The 20,287-nt window shown below is 53.2% G+C and overlaps 7 protein-coding genes across 7 annotated transcripts; 4 read left to right on the forward strand and 3 right to left on the reverse strand.

Annotated features, from left to right (window-relative positions):
- Positions 1-7: 7 nt before the first annotated feature.
- On the reverse strand, positions 8-1,510 carry AYL99_10271 (hypothetical protein; the record flags this gene model as incomplete). Its single annotated transcript, XM_018841777.1, has 1 exon — positions 8-1,510. The coding sequence occupies one exon, from the start codon at positions 1,508-1,510 to the stop codon at positions 8-10; it is 1,503 nt and encodes a 500-aa protein (XP_018688665.1).
- A 1,574-nt stretch (positions 1,511-3,084) lies between these two features.
- AYL99_10272 (hypothetical protein) lies at positions 3,085-3,861 on the forward strand (the record flags this gene model as incomplete). The annotated part of the gene is made up of 1 exon (XM_018841778.1): positions 3,085-3,861. The coding sequence occupies one exon, from the start codon at positions 3,085-3,087 to the stop codon at positions 3,859-3,861; it is 777 nt and encodes a 258-aa protein (XP_018688666.1).
- Positions 3,862-4,291: 430 nt separating this feature from the next.
- AYL99_10273 (hypothetical protein) lies at positions 4,292-6,070 on the forward strand (the record flags this gene model as incomplete). Its single annotated transcript, XM_018841779.1, has 2 exons — positions 4,292-5,497; positions 5,549-6,070. 2 exons carry the CDS (start codon positions 4,292-4,294, stop codon positions 6,068-6,070), a joined length of 1,728 nt encoding a protein of 575 aa, XP_018688667.1.
- Positions 6,071-7,288: 1,218 nt separating this feature from the next.
- AYL99_10274 (hypothetical protein) lies at positions 7,289-9,360 on the reverse strand (the record flags this gene model as incomplete). Its single annotated transcript, XM_018841780.1, has 4 exons — positions 7,289-8,006; positions 8,076-8,577; positions 8,638-8,869; positions 8,935-9,360. 4 exons carry the CDS (start codon positions 9,358-9,360, stop codon positions 7,289-7,291), a joined length of 1,878 nt encoding a protein of 625 aa, XP_018688668.1.
- A 780-nt stretch (positions 9,361-10,140) lies between these two features.
- On the reverse strand, positions 10,141-12,601 carry AYL99_10275 (hypothetical protein; the record flags this gene model as incomplete). Its single annotated transcript, XM_018841781.1, has 4 exons — positions 10,141-10,882; positions 10,942-11,057; positions 11,113-11,444; positions 11,767-12,601. 4 exons carry the CDS (start codon positions 12,599-12,601, stop codon positions 10,141-10,143), a joined length of 2,025 nt encoding a protein of 674 aa, XP_018688669.1.
- Positions 12,602-13,484: 883 nt separating this feature from the next.
- On the forward strand, positions 13,485-15,236 carry AYL99_10276 (hypothetical protein; the record flags this gene model as incomplete). Its single annotated transcript, XM_018841782.1, has 4 exons — positions 13,485-13,596; positions 13,660-13,980; positions 14,037-14,502; positions 14,549-15,236. The coding sequence occupies 4 exons, from the start codon at positions 13,485-13,487 to the stop codon at positions 15,234-15,236; spliced, it is 1,587 nt and encodes a 528-aa protein (XP_018688670.1).
- A 1,190-nt stretch (positions 15,237-16,426) lies between these two features.
- On the forward strand, positions 16,427-18,383 carry AYL99_10277 (MFS transporter, ACS family, allantoate permease; the record flags this gene model as incomplete). The annotated part of the gene is made up of 6 exons (XM_018841783.1): positions 16,427-16,792; positions 16,894-17,165; positions 17,220-17,604; positions 17,671-17,889; positions 17,940-18,112; positions 18,203-18,383. The coding sequence occupies 6 exons, from the start codon at positions 16,427-16,429 to the stop codon at positions 18,381-18,383; spliced, it is 1,596 nt and encodes a 531-aa protein (XP_018688671.1).
- Positions 18,384-20,287: the final 1,904 nt, after the last annotated feature.

Here is a 20,287-nt window from a genome sequence, read left to right on the forward strand (position 1 = left end):
CTTCAATTCATCTCTCGTGGTGGAATCTTCGCGGCAATGGTAGACGGCCTAAGGCCTGCAGAGGCAAGGCCGGAAGAGGCTCGTTAGGAGGCGGTCCCAAGGATGGGGTCCGCGGACGGACTAGACAAGGCATGCTCTTCTGCCGCGGGATCACGGACCGCCGTGGTATATCTGCCGTCCTTAGTGTGGGCCGAGGGCTGACTTCGTCCCCAGCAGCGGGGATTTGGGAAGTTTGAAGCTCTCTAGTCAGTCCTGGAGCGAAGTCCGTGCCTGAGGACAGGACTTTGCCGTGTCTCCGTGGGTCGCGGCTCGGTAGTGGTGGTGAAGGAGGATGAGTCAGGTCCTCCCTCTCCGCATCCGTTGATTTGTCGAGGCACCGCAGATTGCACTGCTGGGTGATGGCGGGCGGTGAGGGTATGCCGTTTATAGGCAGCTTCTGTTGCCCTGTCGAGGGAGTGCGAGGGAAGAGACTATACGATGGAACCCTCCTGCGACCACCCTCTACAGAATCCTGCCTGTGTGAAGAGCTTCTGCTCCTGGCGCTAGAGGGCCTCGAGGAAGGCGGCGTGGGCGTGACAGACCGGCTCATGGCGTCGGGTGGTTCACAGCGATAGCGAGCAGACATCTTCCTGACGTGCCCCGGCCCCGGCAAGGGAGCAACGGTGGAGATACGTCTGTCGTTGCGGTCGAGCTGGCGTGAAGACGCGGGTATAGGTGGTAAAGGCTTGTGCACGAATTCTTCATAGCTATTCGCACCCACCAGATGACCCGGCGTCGTTATCAGACTTGCAAAAGGTCTATTGTTCTTTTTTGGAGTGTGCATGTACATGCACGAGACTCCCGAGTCTTCTGGTGTTGGCGTGGACATTCCCAGCCGGGAATCGCCGCGTGTTGAGACTTCATCGCTGTCGGCAATCTTGAAAGGAGGCTCGGCAGCAGCATATGAAGAAGAGCTTGTGTAGCTGGAGAAACTTGTGTGAGTGGTGTAGACCGAGTGGCTGTCCGACAAGGATGGCTCTGTCCGGAAATCGACGCTGTTCAAAGTGTGGACTGATGAATCCGTGGTCGAGCGAGACACGTTCCGAGAAGTCTTTCCGTACATCGCTGGTCGTGGAGTTACATGAGGCCCTGCCTCGTCGTAAACTGGCTCCGCCACGAGTGGCTGGCGGTACATTGGATCGCTGCTTGTCAGGTTTCTCTGAGCCTTCGGCCATCGGGATAGACTCTCATGTTGCTGTGAAGAGCATAGGGCTGAACTTGAATAAGTTGTGTTGCCGTTATATTCGTTCGCATCGGCAACCCTTGGAGCTGGTGCCACCCGTCCTGAGTACACAGATTGGGTCATGTTGGAATGGAGAGACGTAGATTCAGCTCTTTTTTGCCTTGTGAGCTTCTCCAACTTTGCGCGACCGAGGAATGCTTTGAATCGAGCTTTGGCGCTTCTCTCCGAAAGCCACCATCCAGATACTTCCTCCGTCATTGCCGCAGACAATGAAGCTTCAACAGGCATGGCGAGAATGGCGACGGGAGTTGAAGTAAGATGACGAGATTTCCCAGGTCGTGAGCACTATTTAGAAGGGCTGCGAATAGTTGGCAATGTTGCTGCGTCGTTCTTCGAGGTATTGCGTCAAAATCAAAGACCAGGACACAGTCCTCAAGGGCAGCATACCCTCTGTCTAGGACAAAGGTACGCTATTGGAGGAATCAAAGATGTTGGGTCGGAACTCCTAGTTTCGATACTGTCGATCGATGTTTGTTTTGGCGGGGCCGACGTGTGTTTGCGTTCTTGATGATAGATATTTAGGATGTTTGATCCGAGGGTGTGGTCTGGGGGAAGTGAGATAGTGAGAGCGGTCTTTTCATCCGGAGGAGAGGCTCAGGACTGGGAGTAGCTACCAGAGCAACAAAGAGTATCAAACCAGAGTTTTAAGTGCCCTTCTTGAGGATAGAGAGGGTGAGTCAACAAGGGCTATTCAATGGGCGGCTGAGCTGAAGGGCAGAGGCTGGCATGACTTGGACTGGTCCGTGCCTGCACAACACAACAAGCTCTACGGATCTGGACCCAGCAATGACATCCATGGCAGGTATGGTGCCACAAGTGACAGGCAAGAAAAATGAAAGAATTGCCGTGTTGACAACAACCAACCGTCTGTAAGGGAGAAACATTTCAGACCCTCAAACGTGGTATGTGCATTTTGGCAAAGGGCTGGTGTGACAGCTATTCTCATGGCGACGGATGTTCGCAGTGCTAGATCGGTGCCAATTAGTTAAGAGTAATTACCACAGCTAAATTGCACGGCATCCAGGATCCTGAGTCGAGAAATCCCAGCATAGAAAGTACCAAACAATGTATAGCGGGAAGTGCCGAAAGAATTCTTTACTGCCATCCCGGGCAGAAGACAAGGGGGTGGCGGGTGGGGGAGTTCGGCACAATAGCGATCCACAACGCATCCAAAGAGAGAATATTGAACACTGTAAGGAATGGTGACAGATGTCTGCGAGAGACAGCCTGGGACAGAGATGCCGAAAACTGACAGATGAATTGACCAAGCGAGGAGATGAACAGTCAGATGGTGTAGAGCCTGCACCAGTCCCAGCATACGAATGCTCCTTAGAAAAATAATGGGCCATCTTGGCAAGGGTTTTTGGGATGGATTAGGCAAGGAGCGGATGGTGTGTGTTGCCCACAGGAGACATCAAACTGGTTAGACGTCAACGGGCTGTCCGAATGAAGGGAGAGGAAGGGAGGGCGAAGAAACGGCCCACGCGAGTAACACGGAAACAACACTCCAGACTCATTCGTGCGGATTGAGTGGACAGAGCTCGATTGGATAACGATCCACTCACAAGACTCTACAGCGAAGGGAGCAGTAAGAACTGAGGAGGAAGCTACAATTGATATGGATGCGTTTGTAAGTACCTCGTCGCTAGCTTGGTACGTTTCTGTGCTTCACCGTAGCAGATTGCGCGCCAATGACGTCAGTTATTGACACACTGCTGCGAGGCTGCACTTTGTACCGGGTCCCATTGAAACCTCCTCGTCTACCCTTTTCGACATTAAGACATATTCACGCCGTCACAATTATGGCTCGCATACTTATTACAGGCTCATCTGACGGGCTGGGCTCCCTCACTGCCCGGGCCCTGGTCAAGAGAGGGCATTCCGTGGTCCTGCACGCGAGGAACGACCAACGAGCCCACGACGCAAGGGCCGCCTGTCCAGGCGCCGAGACCTGTGTTGTCGCCGATCTCTCCGACATTTCACAGACTAAGAAGATGGCTCAAGATATCAATAGCCTTGGGGCTTTTGACGCAGTCATCCATAATGCCGGTCTCTACACAGGCCCCTTCCGAAGGACCAAGGAGGGTTGGCCCAGCATCTTCGCAGTCAACACGCTAAGCCCCTATATTCTCACCTGCCTGATGGAACCTAAGCCGAAGCGACTCGTTTTCGTCTCATCCGGCCTTCACAGTGGTGGTGACCCAACGTGCAAGGATATCACATGGCAAGATCGTGGGGAGAAAGGCTTTAGGGATTTCCAGGCATACTCAGACACCAAGCTGCATGATATCCTGCTGTCGTGTTTTTTCGCAAGGAGATGGCCTGATGTCAAGAGTAACTCATTGGACCCAGGTTGGGTGGCGACCAAGATGGGTGGTGCTGGGGCGACAGGAGACATTAAAGCTGCGGTCGATACCTATGTGATGCTTGCCGAAGGAACAGCCGAGGCGAAGGATGTCTCTGGCAAGTACTGGTATCACTGTAAGATAAAGTCGCCGAAGCGGGAAGCAACCGATGAGACTGTTCAAGGAAACCTCGTCAAACAATTGGAAGAACTCACGGGAGTCAAAGCTCCCTAATGGTCAAACGAGACATCTGGTTAAGACGTGGTGCCTGTGGCCGAGTACATCGAACACGGTGGTCAGGCCCATCCGCAGGAAGAAGGTAGCGACAACATCTCGTGGATCATGGCTTGATTACGCGGCCCTTCAAATGGCTGCGTCCCTGGCACGATCCAAGGCCCTATACATCAAGCACCGAACGAGTTTCCGCCCTGCTGGTGATCATGATAATGGCGATGAGGGGTGCTCGAATTAGGTAAGCAGGTTGTGCGATACGGCCGATTTGGGCGACAATCAAGCAGCCAATCAACGATCACTTCCAAGACTCCACTTCGAATCTGACACTCCCTTTACTTCAGGTTCCCCGTTTCTCACTACCCCCCTAAATACCCTCTTTCGCAAAGTTTCCGTCCCTGCTGTTCTGATTTCAATCGCTCATTCGTCTAGCATGTTCTTCCTTTATGCGTTCTGGTCTTTGGGGGTGGCTTATCTCATTTGGACTTTGATTCGATTCACGAACAACTACTTGGAGGCAAGGAAGATCGGTCTACCAATTTTGATCACTCCCGTCAATCCTGCAAACCCGCTATGGATGCTCACCAAGGACCGTCTCATACCTATCGTCACTTCACTGCCTTGGGGGCTAGGGGAATGGGCGACCAGGGCAGAAGTCGGTTGGACGTTCTACCAGAGATACTCGGTCCATGCCCGATATGGCGATGCATTCACCATTGTCTCGCCGGGGACAAATGAAATCTACATTGCGGACCCCTCTGCCACTGAGGATATAATGCGGCGGCGTAATGACTTTATCAAAGACCCGGCCATGTACGGCATGTTGAACATCTACGGACCGAACCTTGATACGGTTAATGGCAAGGTATGGGATCGCCATCGCAAAATCACAGTGCCACCCTTCAACGAACAGAATAGTGCTCTGGTCTGGCGTGAGACGGCAGAACAAGCAGACCAGATGTTGAAAACCTGGTCCGAGAAAGATTATGTGACAAGCACACAGCCCGACGTGCATGCTGTTGCGCTCAACGTCTTGTGCGGCGCTGGTTTTGGCATTCACAGCAGCTTTATCGACTCGAAGCTGTCCAGCGGTGACGGCCAGCCGCAGCCGCAGCTGGGGTATCGAGAGAGCTTACGAATGTTGCTTGCAAACATCATTCAGCTGGTCCTCTTGAGCGTTCTCAAGAAGGCCGGCTTTCCGGATTGGATGTTTTTCGGCAACATGCAAAAGCTGTCCGTCGCATATGAAGAGTTCAAGAGATACATGAGCGAGATGCTAGCACGAGAGAAATCAGCCTTTGAGCAGGGCGATCTGACGCGGCATAACCTGATGAGTGCGTTGGTTAGGGCCTCTGAACAGTCGAACGAGACTGCACGGACCGCAACGGATCCTGGCGCAACAACAGCAGCGGCAGGACTATCCGACGAAGAGGTTTATGGGAACCTCTTCATCTATAACCTGGCTGGCCACGACACCACGGCCGCGACACTCCATTTCGCGATCACGCTCTTAGCCCTGTACCCTCAGTGGCAAACTTGGGTTGCTGAGGAGATTGATCAAGTACGAAAAGCCGACCCGTCGGGCACGTGGTACTATGAGGAGACTTTTCCAAAACTAGAGCGATGTCTAGCACTGATGGTAAGCATCGACACCTCTGGAGCCCGCTACCGCTGACGCAAGGTCGAATAGTACGAGACGGTCCGGTTATATGGCCCCGTCGTCATGATGCCTCGCTACACGGGAGACTCTACCCAGCGCCTCAGGATCCGAGATAGAGAATACGTCCTGCCGCCAAAAACGTCGGTGACCTTGAACTTTGCCGCCCTCCACACGCACCCGGATTACTGGGGACCGGATCCCACGACCTTTCGGCCCGACCGATGGATCGTGCCTAAGGGGGAGGGTGTTCCAGACGGTGACTCGTCCCTGATGCAGCCCGTCCCGGGGTCGTTCGTTCCCTGGAACGCCGGGCCGCGGGTCTGCCCGGGCAAGAAGTTCTCCCAGGTCGAGTTCACGCGGGTCATCTTCAGCGTGTTCGCCCACGGGTCCCGGGTCGAACTGGTCCCGGAGCCCGGCGAGAGCGAGCAGGCAACGAAAGCGAGGATCCTGCAAATCGTGAACGAGGCCCGCGTCGAAGTGACGCTGAAATTGGTCAACGCTGAGAGAATCAAGCTTCGCTGGACCAGGAAAGCGCATGTCCCTGGAGCATAGATACGTGAGTCTCACGGATGACGGCGCTTGCGAAACGGTTATGCTGCAGCGTTGGGCGCCTTAAGGGCTTGCATCAGACATGCCAGGAGAGAGAATATTACATGGCGCTGAAGAAGAACGAGAGGAGGTTCAACGGCTGTACTTTGCCCCTGTGAAGAAGCTTAAATACCAAAAAGAAGGATGGAAAAGACGGCTAGTAAGTATATAGGGCCCATAAATATTTTGTTGGAACTCTTTTATTGGGAGACAAATGCGGTTGAATTTGTTCCGCTCGTACCCAAGTTCCCGACAAAGGTGCAGCAGCTCGGAGCATATGATGTGGCGATGGGTAAGCAATATCGACCTGGTTGATCAATGCATGCGCACTCTATCCTCGCTGAGGATGACCTTGACCATTCCGTTTCTTTAAAGTGACATCCGGAACCCTTGTGCGAGAGAGGAACAGAGACATAGGAAGAAGAGAAGAGAAGGCATAGCACAGAGCGGCCGCCCAGACATCGGTGTCTACTATCAATGTGTCTTGGTTCAATTGAACACGCCACTCCAATCTTGCTTCTTGACCCAGTCCTCCACAGATGGACTAGATCATTTGCTTCTCCGGTCGACGACTTCATGCTCTTCACTTTCTTACTTTCATACGGACAGAGTCTCTCTCGGATGACTTTTCTACAAACACAGTCCGCGAGACCGTCGCTTCTTGCGTGCCAGATACGTCAGCCACTTGCGTATACACACGCCTGCGGACAACTTAACGCCTTGAAGACGTACGCAAGGCAGGTCAATGCAAGGTAGGTAGTAGATTCGGGCGGACATCCCGACAAAGTTAGGGTTCTCCTGCTCATGCTGTGTACAACCACTTAAAAATCAGGACCCCTGCGTCTGCGCCGCATATTCCGTCTTGATGTACAATTGCAATTCATGGATACACGGGTGGCGGCATCTATCGACCTTGTTCCGGGAAGTTTGTACTTCATAAGGAGCCTGCCTCTTGAGATGGGAGAGACTGGAAGATCGTGGACCTTGCTTCCATGCCGAATACCCTGACAATTCACCTTTGATCTTTCAAATACCATGCTCAGCTCAGCGAGTGCCTGACCGATTGCAGGCTTGTGCACAATCCGATAATTTCGCTTCTTCACGTCCGTCAGAGGGAAGAGTCCCGACACATACGAAGCTGACCTGCGAATACGCCAGAACCACGAGACGCCGTTGGACTCCTTAACCGGCATGATTTCGATGCCGGCCTGGCCAGTGATAGTCCATGTCTGTGGGGATGTTTTTGCGCAGATGATTCATGAAAGTAGGTGGGACACGTCCCAGCCGACCCCATCGATCGCTTGGGGGTATAGAGTGCTCTTCGTCATAGTGGTTGAGGAGATCCTCAATGGAACTTGCCCACTTAATCAGCTTGTCTTCCTGCCAGGCGGTGTGCTGCAGTGTCAGCGGTACGGGCATGCCATCCGGGTCAAGGCCGATAGGAATCGTCATGATGGGATAGCCTGCTTGAGCGGCAATCTGGATGCCTCCGGCCTTCACATCGCAGAATAGAAGCGCGTCCAGAAGCTCTTCTTCTACTTCTTCATCGCCGTCAGATTGGCGACGGCGGCTACCCGAAGGACATTTCAACGCCGCATCAATCCCGTTCTCGCGGCATTGATATTGAATGTGCTTCAGCGCGGCGTAGTACGTCTTGTCCTTGATTCCTTTGGTCTCGACGCACTTGCGGAAGAGTATCTGGCCGTCTGGGAATGCCGGGAGATCGCCTTCATGGCCGCCCTCTGACCCGCGGTTGTCGTCGTTGAACCGCACGACGTCCTCCAGCGTCTTGATGGGCGTGTTTTTCAGTTGGCTCAGGTATCGGTTCATCAGGTAATAGGTCTGGACTTTGCTGACCGTGATTTCGGAGATTTCGGGATGGGATTCGCCGTAGCGTTCCCTGGGAGGATAGTTAGGCTTTCTCCTGGGAGACGGAAGCTCTCAAAGGAGTCACGGTATTGCAACTCACCAGTCCCAGATCCCGTGTTTGCCGAGTCTCTCCTCAGCACACGGCATATCGACAGGTATGATCTCGGCACCGGCCTGCTTTATAAGATCCAAGACTCTCTCGGCAACCAACTTCTGTGGGTATGGTGCGGCATCCCAGAAACACTTTCTCGGCAGACCGAATCTTGCACCCTTGAGCGCGTACCTGTCAGTGAGACACGCATAGTAACTCTTTGGTTGTCGCCGGCCCGGTTGGGTACTGAACTTGTCGTCGGGGTCAGGACCTGCAATGACATCCAGTCCACGGGCAACGTCTGCGACGCATTTCCCATAGTGGCCAACAGAGTCTTGTGTCTCTGAAATGGGAATGACTCCTCCTCGTGATGTGAGGCCGACCGTCGGCTTGATACCGGCGACTCCGCTAACCATGCCGGGACTGATAATGCTGCAGTCCGTCTCCGTGCCAAAAGCCAGAGGGACAATATTTGCCGAGACGCTGACGGCACTCCCTGAGCTACTGCCATCTATTCAGATCAGCTACTATGGCGGAATATACTGAGAATCGAAGAAAAATAGATGCTTACTTGGCGAGCGGGTCAGCATGTAAGGGTTCCGACATTGCCCACCACGGGCAGAGTATCCCATCGAATAGATACTCCCTCTCATTCCAGCCCATTCATCCAGGTTCGCCTTGCCGAGGATGACTGCGCCAGCTTGGCGGAGAAGATGGACGATGTGTGCATCCTTTGGGACTATACAGCCGAGCAAGGCCCAGGAACCTGCTGTGGTTTGCATTTTGTCTGCGGTGGCCATGTTCTTTTGCCACACAGATTCTGTTTCAGCCCTGGGGATCAAGCAGACCATCGGTGATGACGACCTACATCTTTGACAAGCACCGGGATACCATGCAGCGGGCCTCTGACACTGCCCTGCCTCCTCTCCTCGTCGAGAATCCGTGCATGTTCGACAGCATCGGGATTCGTCTCGATGACACACTCGAGGTATGGATTGGTCTGAGAGTCGTCAGCGTCATAACCCCAGAGAACTCCTGGACAGTGCGAGGCGTTCACTTTTTGCACCCTCTGCAGGCAGAATTTCACATAGTCAATGGAAGACAATGCGCCAGTGGAGTAGAGGTGCTGGAGTTCATCCACCGAAACCTCGTACAGATCCAGGCCGTTGCAGAGTGACAACCGGAAGGCCTCAGGTAGTTCCTCCTGTGAGGACTTGACGGGCTTCGAGAGCACAACAAAGTCATCACCATCAAAGCAGGAGTCGGCTCCCTGAGAAAGTCGCAAATGCGGCATGACTGCTGCGCTCTGGAGTTTGGCGACTGTCCGAGAAAATAGTCCTATTCACGACCTCGATGGCCTGGGAACTCGGGTCGAATAACTACGGGCGACACAATGAGTTATCATCCAGGCTTCGCCTTGCACGTTGTATCAAGCAGCAGGGCTCGAAACGATGGGTGAGCGGTGAGAAAAGCAGAGGAGAGACTGTCAATGGGATGGATCGTTGCACAAGCAGAGCTTAAACAGGCTGGACCGGGGAAATTTGAACTGTCTGACAGAATAGATTCCGCAGATCTCCTGGAGCCTTCTGCACTGTAGCGCCCAAGTCCGTCGTCGTCGCTCTTTTGTCAGACTGAAATCTTTCCTGTTCCGGCATCGGCAACGTGAGCTCGCTGGCCCGAATCGATAAGGTCAAGGTCAGTATTCAGCCAAAAGGTCTTCCAGGAGGAGGAAGCTATACTGAAACTCGTAGGAGAGTCCCTTAGCCCAAAGTAAAAAAAGTGCCGGTGCATCGGGTCGCTTTGTACCTCGCAGACTTGCCCAGTCCACGTGGTGTTGCAAAGTGCTCTGCAGAATCGCCCTGTTTCGTCTCGTGTTGGACACCAGAGTGTATCTCCATCATGAAGACGCTGTTTGTGCCCCAAAGAAAAAGCAATGGCTCCTCCCCAGCCCCCGAAAAAACTCCCGGCTCATATCGTTGTGACTCATACGCAGAACGCTCACGAACTAAATGCCACTGCGCGCCCGTGCCATCACTAGCAACCATGATAGTCGTCCAATATTATATTCGTCAAGTCATGACAGCCCGGCCTCCATCGTCTCGGCCAGCAGCGCCGCCTCCTCCCAGCTCTGACGCATGCCCTCCGCGTAGATGCGGTCGAGATAGAAGAATTTCAACAGTACCTGGCGGACGTCGTCCCAGCTCCGCAGGTTGAGCACCCTGGATACCCTCGCGAGGTTCAGCACGAACCACGGCCGCTCTCGCTGGCCGGCCGATATGTACGCCCCCATCAGCAGAACCCACACCAGGAGCTCGTAGTGTGGGCCCCAGAGACCCTTCAGGTCCGACGCCTGCAGGGCCGTCTTCAGCTGTGCGGTCAACGTCCGGTTCAGGGCGTAGTCCGGTCGCGAGATCTGGAAGTTGCTGAACCAGAAAATGAGCATGGCCAAGCGACACGCCTCCTCCTTGTCGCTGGCGGGTTCCCGCGGCTCGAACGGCGCCGACAGGGCCGCGTACCGGAAATGGTAGCTTTTGGCGTTGATGTACTCGTTCTCGTCCGGCGCCGGGAGCAGCTGCTTCTCGTGGTAGTACTCGCGGTACTGGACCACGTCCTTCATATCCCGGAACGCTTGTGATATTCGCCAGTCCATGACCGTGTCCACGTCTGCGGTCAATATGCCCGTCCCCATTTTTTGGATGTCCTTGCTCACGTTTTGCCGGATTTCTTCGACCAAGCTCGCAGGGAGGGAAGGCAATGCTGACGTGGGAGGAGCCGCAGGTAACGATCGTGTCAGCGCTGCACACATGTATGACGTTCTGTGACAATGGTCAGACTCGACATTCGTGGGTTGGAGAGGAGGGAATCGATAGCTTACGAGAGAATGAGCTCTGTGGCATGAGGAGGGATTCCATGATACCCGCCCCGCCAGGCGATCAGCTTTTGCAATCCAGAAACATGCGCAAATATTTCCTTTTGATTTCCCGTGATAACCTGCCAGGGACTTCTATCAGCATTGGGTGGCTGTCTTGTGTGAGGGGCCACGCACCTCAATAGAAAGCAAACACATCATCGCAAAAATCGTCGACGCCTGGGTCGCATGCTCCATGGATTTCATCGTCTCGTTTGCCAGTCGCACGGCGTTCACTTTGTATGACACGAAATCCGGGACCGCGCGGTTTTCAAGATCTGCCTCAGTGAACGTCGTCTCGATCGAACCGCTGCGCAATTCTCCCAACCGCGAACTTCTCTCGGCCGACGCAACTGCCAGGAGTGAATACAAGACCAGCGGGTCTTGTGCGGCATTTTGAAAGGCCCATCGAGTCTGGATCTCGGCTTGGTGTCGGGTTGGAAATATGGTGGGGACCATAACATCGGAAACTATTTCGAACAAGTCAACGTCTGGCCTTGAATTCAGCCAATTCTGCGACCCTCGTGCCTGCGGGGGTCTGAGGTAAGATGAGATCAAGGCTCATTCCCATATTTCTCGATTTAGAGGGGAAAACATGTGCCGTTCTGAAATTTCCTCGATTCTCCGCCCAAGACGACGCGGAGCTGGATAGGAGCTGTTGGGAGGACATCAAGGAAATTTCCTATACACAACGGAGGTAAAACGTGTTTGAACGACCCACGGGCCTATCTCGCAATCCCGGCTCCGACGAACACATCAGCATGCAGGGTGACAAAAAAACAGACAACTTACAATGGCGTAAAACAGCATTCATGCTAGGGGTAATATGTACAGAACTGATATTGAAAGGGTCCAGAAGAGTGTTGTTCAGTGATGAGCTGGGAGACTGGATCAAGCGGCCCGTGTGGCCCGCATCCAGGCGTTGCAGGATTTGTGTGAGCATGGACCTCACCGAGGCGGTCTCATCTTGAGGAGGCTCTCGACGGGCGATTTCTGTGGACGCATTTTGTTCATGTCGCTGAGCATTGACGGCCTCACGAACTTCGGCTCCACGAACACTGCTGTAGTGTCGCAATCGGTCCACTTGCTCACGAGCAAGGGCTGGAAGGGATTCTGATCGTCCGGGGGCTGGTGATTCGTGAAGAACATTCTCCCCTGGCGGGCTGAGTGATGACCGTGGCGCAGGCGAACTTTCAGCACTGGGAGATCGCGGTGTTTGAGAGGAACTTCGTCGCTCCAAGGGGACAGGAACAATTGATCGAGGCTCAGTCGGACGGGGTTGCAGCTGTGGCTCCCGTCGGAATCGCCCTATGTTCGCAGCTCCGGCGGTTTTCTGCTTTTGTGCGGCTTGCTTTCGATTGCGGTGCGCCGTCTGCTGGATGTGTGCATTGATTGCTCGCTGGTCAGAACGCGGTCTTTGCCCACTGGAAGACGAGTCGACGAACAGAAAACGGCTGCTCTGCTCGGAACCCGTCGAGGCTCTGCCCCCCTCCCGGTCGATTCGTCGATACTTCTTCGACGACCCGGCTCCCCTGCTTTCATCGTCTCGGTCTGGTGATCGGTCACCTGTGTCAGGGTTATGTAGGCCGCCGGGAGGAGCATGACTCGGCTCATTGCGTTTATCCATGCTCAAAGAGGTAAACGCGGGCGCAAGGTGAAGAGATAATGCACGGCGGAATCATGGAGGTCGGTACGAGGAGAGGGAGGCTCCGCAGGGAGGGTTCCATTCCTCGCACCTGTGGCCAGACTCTACAGAAGAGAAGCAGAGCGGCGACCCATCCTTTAGAGCCCGGTGTTCAAGCCCATTATTCCAATGGTTTGAACCTAGAGTTGAAGTCCGCTTGCAAACACTAGGCCGAACCTGGTTTGTGCCCTTCACCAACCAAGGTGTGCCAGTCACGACAGGCCAACGAATCAAAGCCAATTTTTTGGCACCCTGTGTCCCCTTTTGAGTTTCTCGTTGCGACTGCCCAAAACTGCCGTTGCCCGAAGCGATGTTAGGCCGTTTCACCATCCTCAGCATTATTGGTTGACGCCCACTTTACTGGCACTGTTCGTAAGCACCAAAGGCTTCGTGCAGCCTCTAGTCTGGTCTTGATAGACTAGTCCATAAAAGGTAGGCAGTGTTCCTGCTATGTGATTGGTCGAAAGCTCAGACTCTTTTGGGATAATGGTTACCATCCAATCAGCATACGAGGATGCCCCGTCGGGTCTGATTCTTGCAGGGTCATCGGGCACAAGAGAAACACCGGGTCATGCACCCATCTCGCCCTACTCCGTACAGGGACGAATGAGCAAGAGCCGGTGAGATGACGGGGACCGGGCTATCGAGATTTGTGTGTCTCTTCGGAGACACGATCTCGTTTCGTTCGTCTTGTGCCCCCATTGCCCATGATTACAAGAAGGTTGACTGCGCCATCGGCGCCTCCCAGAGTTCGCAGCAACCTTCTGCGCCGTTGTGAACGTCCTGGCTGTTGTGCCTCGAGGAGAATACGTGTTCCGGGTCAAAGATGAGTATTGTCTTCACTCAGACTGCTGCCACTCAATATGTTCCCAAATATCTTTTCGTGTCTGGCGACTGCCAACGTGGGACGGGTAAAAGTCGACATGTCATGAAAGAATGTAAGATCCGCACTCGACGTTTACGGAGGTCTCGCTGCTGAGATGTCGATTTTCGTTGATCAGTTCTGCGCAAACGCGAATCCATCCGTCGTCAGAAACAACTGGCTGCCCGATCGCGAAGCCGTGTCTTGCCCTGGCTACGCCGAGAAGATGTAGAACAAGTACCAACTTCAATAATAATATCCCCTGCGGTCGGTGACGGAGGACCGTCTGATACTTCGAGCGACTCCAGCTCGAGGCCGTCCTCCCCTCGACAGTCTCAACATACCGAGTCACACCCCTCGCCGTGCTTCACTCCGCCATGCTCTTCGCCGGAGAAAGTGGAGCGGAAAGAAGGCGGCGCTCTGGATTCTTCTTACAACCCGCAAGAGCTGCTCGACCACTGTAAGTCATATCTTGGGCCGTACCTTACAACAATCCGAGACGACTGACGTCGGCAGTACACCATTCTGTGATAAGTCGCCTCTACGAGACCGATCAGTCAAGTAACATCAACTCCCCAGCGACCGTCATGGTGAATCACGTCATACCTCGCACATTGCCGGCACGAATACTACTTGCAATTTCCAGTTTTCATCGTGACATCGAAGCGGGACACCCAAAACCGAGCTCCGGAACTCTCAGCCTGATCCTCGAAGGCATCGGCTCGCTGAAAGAGCACCTAAAAAGCCCCAGTGCCGTGTCTGACGACACCATCCTGGCTGTGATCAACCTGTGGGAGTACGAAGTTACGTTGTCGATGGGATCTGCGAGAAGTGGAGCAGACACCGGCTCGACCCAAGAGAACATACTGCCCAAGTCGGTAACAGAAAACATTCGGACGCACTTGACGGGCCTTCAACGATCCATCGAGTGCCATGGCGGTTTGCACAGTCTTTCACCAGAGACACTGTGGCTTTTTGCGTGGTGGGTAGCATCCGGCCATTCCCAGGAACCTCACTGACTGCTTCAGGTGCGTATGTACGCTCCCAGGATATTCCCCCATCGACGTCAGGATGATGTCCCCCAACGATGGTAGCAACATGGCCCTGCGAAAGGGGCCCGAATCTTCCTTCTGCCCTTCACGATTGTTTGAAACACTGTCAAAAGTCCACGTCCATACATCGTCGGGTCATTTTCGACCAAACGTCCTCCAAGAGACATCCTTTTCAGCCCTACGAACAGTGTTGCGGCGACTGAACGCGATGCGACGCGCCCTCCATGGACAAATGACGCCGATGAGCAGACTCCGCAAGTCGACTTCACTGGTATCAACGTTGCTTTTCATTTTCGATGTCTGTCTGGAAGCGACGGACTCAGTTCACGGAGGAGGCTCTCTCCGTACAGACCAATTGGCCACCGTCCAGAAGCGATTTGTTGACCACCGTATCGACCAAGAAGGCTCCCTGGAGAAGGTCTGGCAGGTTCTCATGACGCAGCAAGAGACCCCGCAGCTGCGACTCCATCCACGGACATGGTCAATTGTGGAAATGGTGAACGCGATCAAACACCTGAAAATTTCCACGATCGACGCCCTGTCGCGACTCTTGCTGGGGTATCTGCTTCCGGAGGTGTGTGACTATAATGAAGACGCCTTCAGATGCGACAAGGTTCTGCTGCAAGTGTATTTTGAGCTAGAAGGTCTAGCCGACCTCACCTGAACATTTATACCAGCATCCCATCGCCCTGTATTGATAGGATTAAGTACATACCCAGGTGGTCATGACATATTGGAGATACCACGGTGGCGGCATGATACCCACCACACTTGAACTTGAATATCAAATTTTCTTTTCAAAAAAGTTCCAAGTATTGTTCAGCAGCTGCTAGATCGTAGTCAGATTCAGTGTCAGGATCCTCCACTGGACCAGGACAGACTGAGCGAGGCTCGAAGATGTTGCGGTTCCGCGACTGGAAACTCCACCGTAAGTTAGTCAGCCATGTAGAGAGAAGCATGAGAACCAATGCGTACATGGTCGATCTCGTTCTCCCTCTATTATTATCATCAGTTGTCTGTCTAACTTGTACAAAACTGGGGCAAGCTCCTTTGCGCATCTCGCAAGTGGTACAAATCTTCATGATATGTTATCCTGACAAACACGAATTCGATCGACCGACAAGGTGCCCAGATCTCTGGGAGCCGACCTGCCCTTGAACGGTCGGCAGCAATCTAGTTTGTTTTGCGCGAAGCACCACAGTGTCAAGTCGTTGAGAACTGCCGAAATACCACGTTGAACGTTGGTGTGCTCGAAGACAAAGCCTCCGTACTCGAATGGACCCCGATAGCTGCTTGTCGAACGAAGAATGCCGCATGCATACTCTTGCTAGGATGGCCCCATTCAGCTGCCGACAACCTAAACTGCTGTACTGGACTTGATACAGAGACCACTACTGTGATTGGCAGCATACCGAAGCTATCCCAATCCTTCCCACAGCTAATATGTGTGCCAACACCACTCTCCCCTGTCTGATCTCCAGCTGAGGCGGGTTATTCGACCCCCAACTGTCCATATTCCCCACGAATTGACCCCGACATCCCCACAATGACAATTTGCCAAGTATCTTCGTCTCACCGGATATGGTCGTCGCGAATCGAACGTCGTCTGCTTGGATACAGGAGTGACGCTAAATATGCTGGTGTATAGGTGGCACGGTGGAATACCGCCTCGTCGATCGCGGCAGTTGAGCAGACACAATTGCCGTTCATCTCTTCGTCGTCGACAGATATATGATGCATTCTCTTCTGCGACGGGTATCTGGTGTACCAGCCCCTGTTACATCAGCCGTTGCTATCTCCAAGCAAAACGCACTATTGTTGCTGCTCTGCGCCTGAACACTCCCCTCCATCACCATGGCTGCAGAGGTCGTTAGTGCCCCGATGGATACGGAGAAGCAACTTCAAGAGACAGTGGTTCATCTTGAAGATGCGTTGGCCAATCTTAACATTGATCCCAAGGACGCTGATGAGGCGTTTGAATTTCTTCGCGACCACCCGAACGCCGACGGTGTCACCCAGGAAGCTTTGAGTATTCTGGCCGATGAACAAAAGCGGAAGAAGCTCCTGCGGAAGATTGACTGGGCCATTCTCCCTTGTATGATTGCCACTTACTTCCTCCAATTCTTAGACAAGACGACCATTGGGTATACGGCGGTCATGGGATTACGGGAAGATACCCATCTTAAGGGCCAGGAGTATTCGAATGTTGCCATGATCTTCGTGAGTCAAACCCGAGCATTCACGTTTGTGTTGGCCATTTGTGACAGTCTCACTCGAGTCCTTTTCGTCCGATCACTTCTGTGGGACTAAATCGATGACAGTACGTCGGTTATCTTGCTGCCGAATTTCCAACTCAGTATATCTCGCAACGGGTGTCGAGACTTGGAAAATATCTCGGTGTGAACATCATCCTCTGGGGAGCAGTCCTGGCAGCCCACGCAGCTTGTCAAAACTACGCGGGTCTGATGATCTGCCGCGCTCTCTTGGGAGTTTTCGAATCTTGTGTGACGCCAACTCTCGTGCTTGTGGTTGCCATGTGGTATAAGAAATCCGAACAAGGACGAAGAATCTCCTATGTCTACGTTTGTAACAGGTACGAATCGCCCTTCGCGTAATTCCCGCTGACTTGTCTGATGGGCTATCATAGCTTGACATCCATCTTTGCTGGTTTAGTCTCGTGGGGCGTGTCTTTCTCGAAGAATAAGAGTTTTGCGAGCTGGCGGATCTTCCTTCTGACGATTGGTCTTGTGACTGTCGTCGTTGGTGTCTTTGTCTTCTTCTATCTACCAGATTCTCCAGTCAAAGCGAGACGATTCTCTGATGCGGAGAAGGTAGCGACACTCCTGCGAGTCAAGGACAACCAGTCGGGGACACAGAATGCCAAGATCAAGACGTCTCAGCTACGTCTGGTCTTCAAAGATCCTGGCGTCTGGTTGATCGCAGTGAGCGTTCTGATGCTCAGTGTTCCGACGGCGATCCCGAACTTTTCCAGCATCTTGTTGACAACGTTTGGCTACAGCGCACAGCAAGCGGTGAGTAGCCGTGCTCTGTCAAGTTGGAATCTCTGTGATAAGAGAAGCCCTACTGACTACAACCAGCTGATCTTGAACATTCCTGGTGGCGTGGTCGGAGCAGTCTCAACCATTCTCACCGGGTACCTGAGCGATCGTTGGAACGATCGAAGCCTCGTTATGATCATCAGCATTCTGCCAACCATTGCAGCGTTTGCCATGATGATCGGACTTGACCCTGGTGGTGTTCCAAAGAGCAAAGGAGCATTACTGTTTGCACTTTACCTGTGCAACTCCTTTACAGCGGTAAGCGTTTATTATCTGCTCATTTACCAGATAGCTGAAAACCACATCAGGCTTTCATGCTCCTTCTCGTCTGGAATGCGTCGAACCTGGGAGGCCATACGAAGAAAGTCACCGTCAATGCTCTGACACTTGTCCTGTACTGCGCTGGAAATATCGCCGGCACTGAATCTTTCCGTGCGTCTGAAGCGCCTGGATATATCAGTGGGAAGGCGGCCATCATGTCGTAAGTGTCCCTAAAAGCGGGCGAGTATTGCTGGGTCTCCCGATACTCGAGTCTTGTTAGTACAGCTTGCCAATGCTGACATTCACCTAGCACCTTATCGTTCCAAGTGTTGGTGTGCTTGGCCCTTAGATTCCGAAATGACCGGCTCAATAAGAAGAATCGAGAGAAGCTTGCCCTTATGAGCGAAGATGAGAAGGATACACTGCGGCAACAATTGGCCTATGCCGACAAGACGGACAGAGAGAATCCATTCTTTCTTTACACACACTAGGGTTGTCTGTGCTGAACTAGCGACATTGGCACGGGGCCGGGCCTCATGAAATGATGCCGGTGTTGTCGCTTTGGAATTTCCGCACTGTCCAGGCAGATATCTCGCCTGCTATATATTAGCGAAGGCGCCAGACAAGGCTCGACGATGTTGAGACTCTTCTACAGTCACTGTTCTTTCTACGCCTTGGCGTGCTGTGTGCTGCTACGTTCGGTATGAAAGCCATAATGTACCAAGCGGTATTATGAGTTCCGGAAAATATACTTTCGCAGTCATAAGGTGCCTTTGCTTCGTGAAGCCTTACCAGTGGTATACAGTTGTAGCTTCATGGTGGTTTCCCATGTCGTCCTCCAGGCATTCTGGCCATTCTATTCATGACCCGGTACGGAGGGACTCGTCCGGACTGACTTGGGCGGAGCTCGACACCTCTGCCAGCGATCGGATCCAGAACCACCTACCTCTTACTTTCGCAGGATAGTCAATCACACTCTTCAGCCTGAGGACTGGCTCCCACCGGTGTTCGGATCGCCGAAGCTCCACGCGCGAATCACCCGGTTCGTCCATTCGAGATCTCGCTCTCGCTCTCGCTCTCGCGCCCATCTGAATCTCCGCGATGAGCAAAGCGTCTCGCTTCGTCTACCCCTGACTAGTATTCAAGAGTCAGGCCGGCCACGCCATAATACTCATGTACGCGTCCTCGTGGCCCGTACAGGCGCCCCAGCCAGATTCGGGGGGTCCGGACTCTCCATGGCGCCGGGGCCGGTCCGTGATCTGTACGGTAGGGCCAGGTGGTTTCCTTGCGAACACGCGCGGCCACATGCCTCGGAGGAGGATGAACGCGGCGCTCGAAGAGGAGTCATGCGAGATTCGACAGATTCACAATGTGGGCTTTTGGGTTGGGGGAAGAGCAAGAGAAGCATGGGGACGATAGATGACACCCTTCTATCGCCTGCCCTTTTGTGCCACCACCCGGCTTCATACTCATGCTGCATCAAGTGAGGTCCTGAGCCCTGAGTAGCCAAATTGACTTCCAAACAATCAACCCATTGAAGAGACAGTCGAATAACAAGCCATGAATGATTTCAGTGAGATGAGTGGATTCCTATGGAACATAGCATCTCCTCCTCCTTCCCGTGTTCTGCAAACTATCTCAGCATGCTTCATTGTATATCCATTCCTTTGAAATGTAGCAATCAAACCATCAATCAGACAAGTAAAGAAGCAAGAAGCATAGCATCAACGAGATGAGGTTAAAGTCCTTGAGCATCACGTACGACCTCTTCAACTAGAAAGACTCTTTCTAACCGACGTACATATGTCACTAGGTCGGAGTTTCATACCCAGCACTAGCCGTCCTCATAGGATTCTGATTCTGGCTCTGGTTCTATTTCTGATTCTGTTTCCCTCGCACGGCTTCCTCGTTCGTCCTCATCATTACCTACCCTGTCCTGACACATCACATCACATCACATGTATGCCTCATGCAGGTACCCAGGCACATGGCACAGGATGACAGGGCCAGGGAAGTTCCAGCGCTGGTGACCGGACATATCGGGCCATGTATAATGGCGAACCCCGTGTGCCCAACATTCCGCCCCGCTGTTGATTGAGTCACATCCTCGAACAGACTACATACCTGGTAAGTCATTATGGATGGATCTGTGGCAGCCATGCACGTGGCTGGATGCAGGCACTGTTGAGTCAGTCAGCCTTGGTTGCTTGCGTAGCCAGACTTCGTACATATGGCTCTATGCAGTGCATTGCATTGCATTATTTCTTCTAATCACATGTACCAAGTACCTCCAGTGTCGATCATGTATGTGTCATGCATATATAACGTGAAGTTACCTGGACACCCATTCTTCCTTCTATTAGTCTGTCTGTACACGGGATCGACTGAAGGAAGA

Source organism: Fonsecaea erecta (genome assembly GCF_001651985.1).
Source record: "Fonsecaea erecta strain CBS 125763 chromosome Unknown Scaff11, whole genome shotgun sequence".
Taxonomy (NCBI): domain Eukaryota; kingdom Fungi; phylum Ascomycota; class Eurotiomycetes; order Chaetothyriales; family Herpotrichiellaceae; genus Fonsecaea; species Fonsecaea erecta.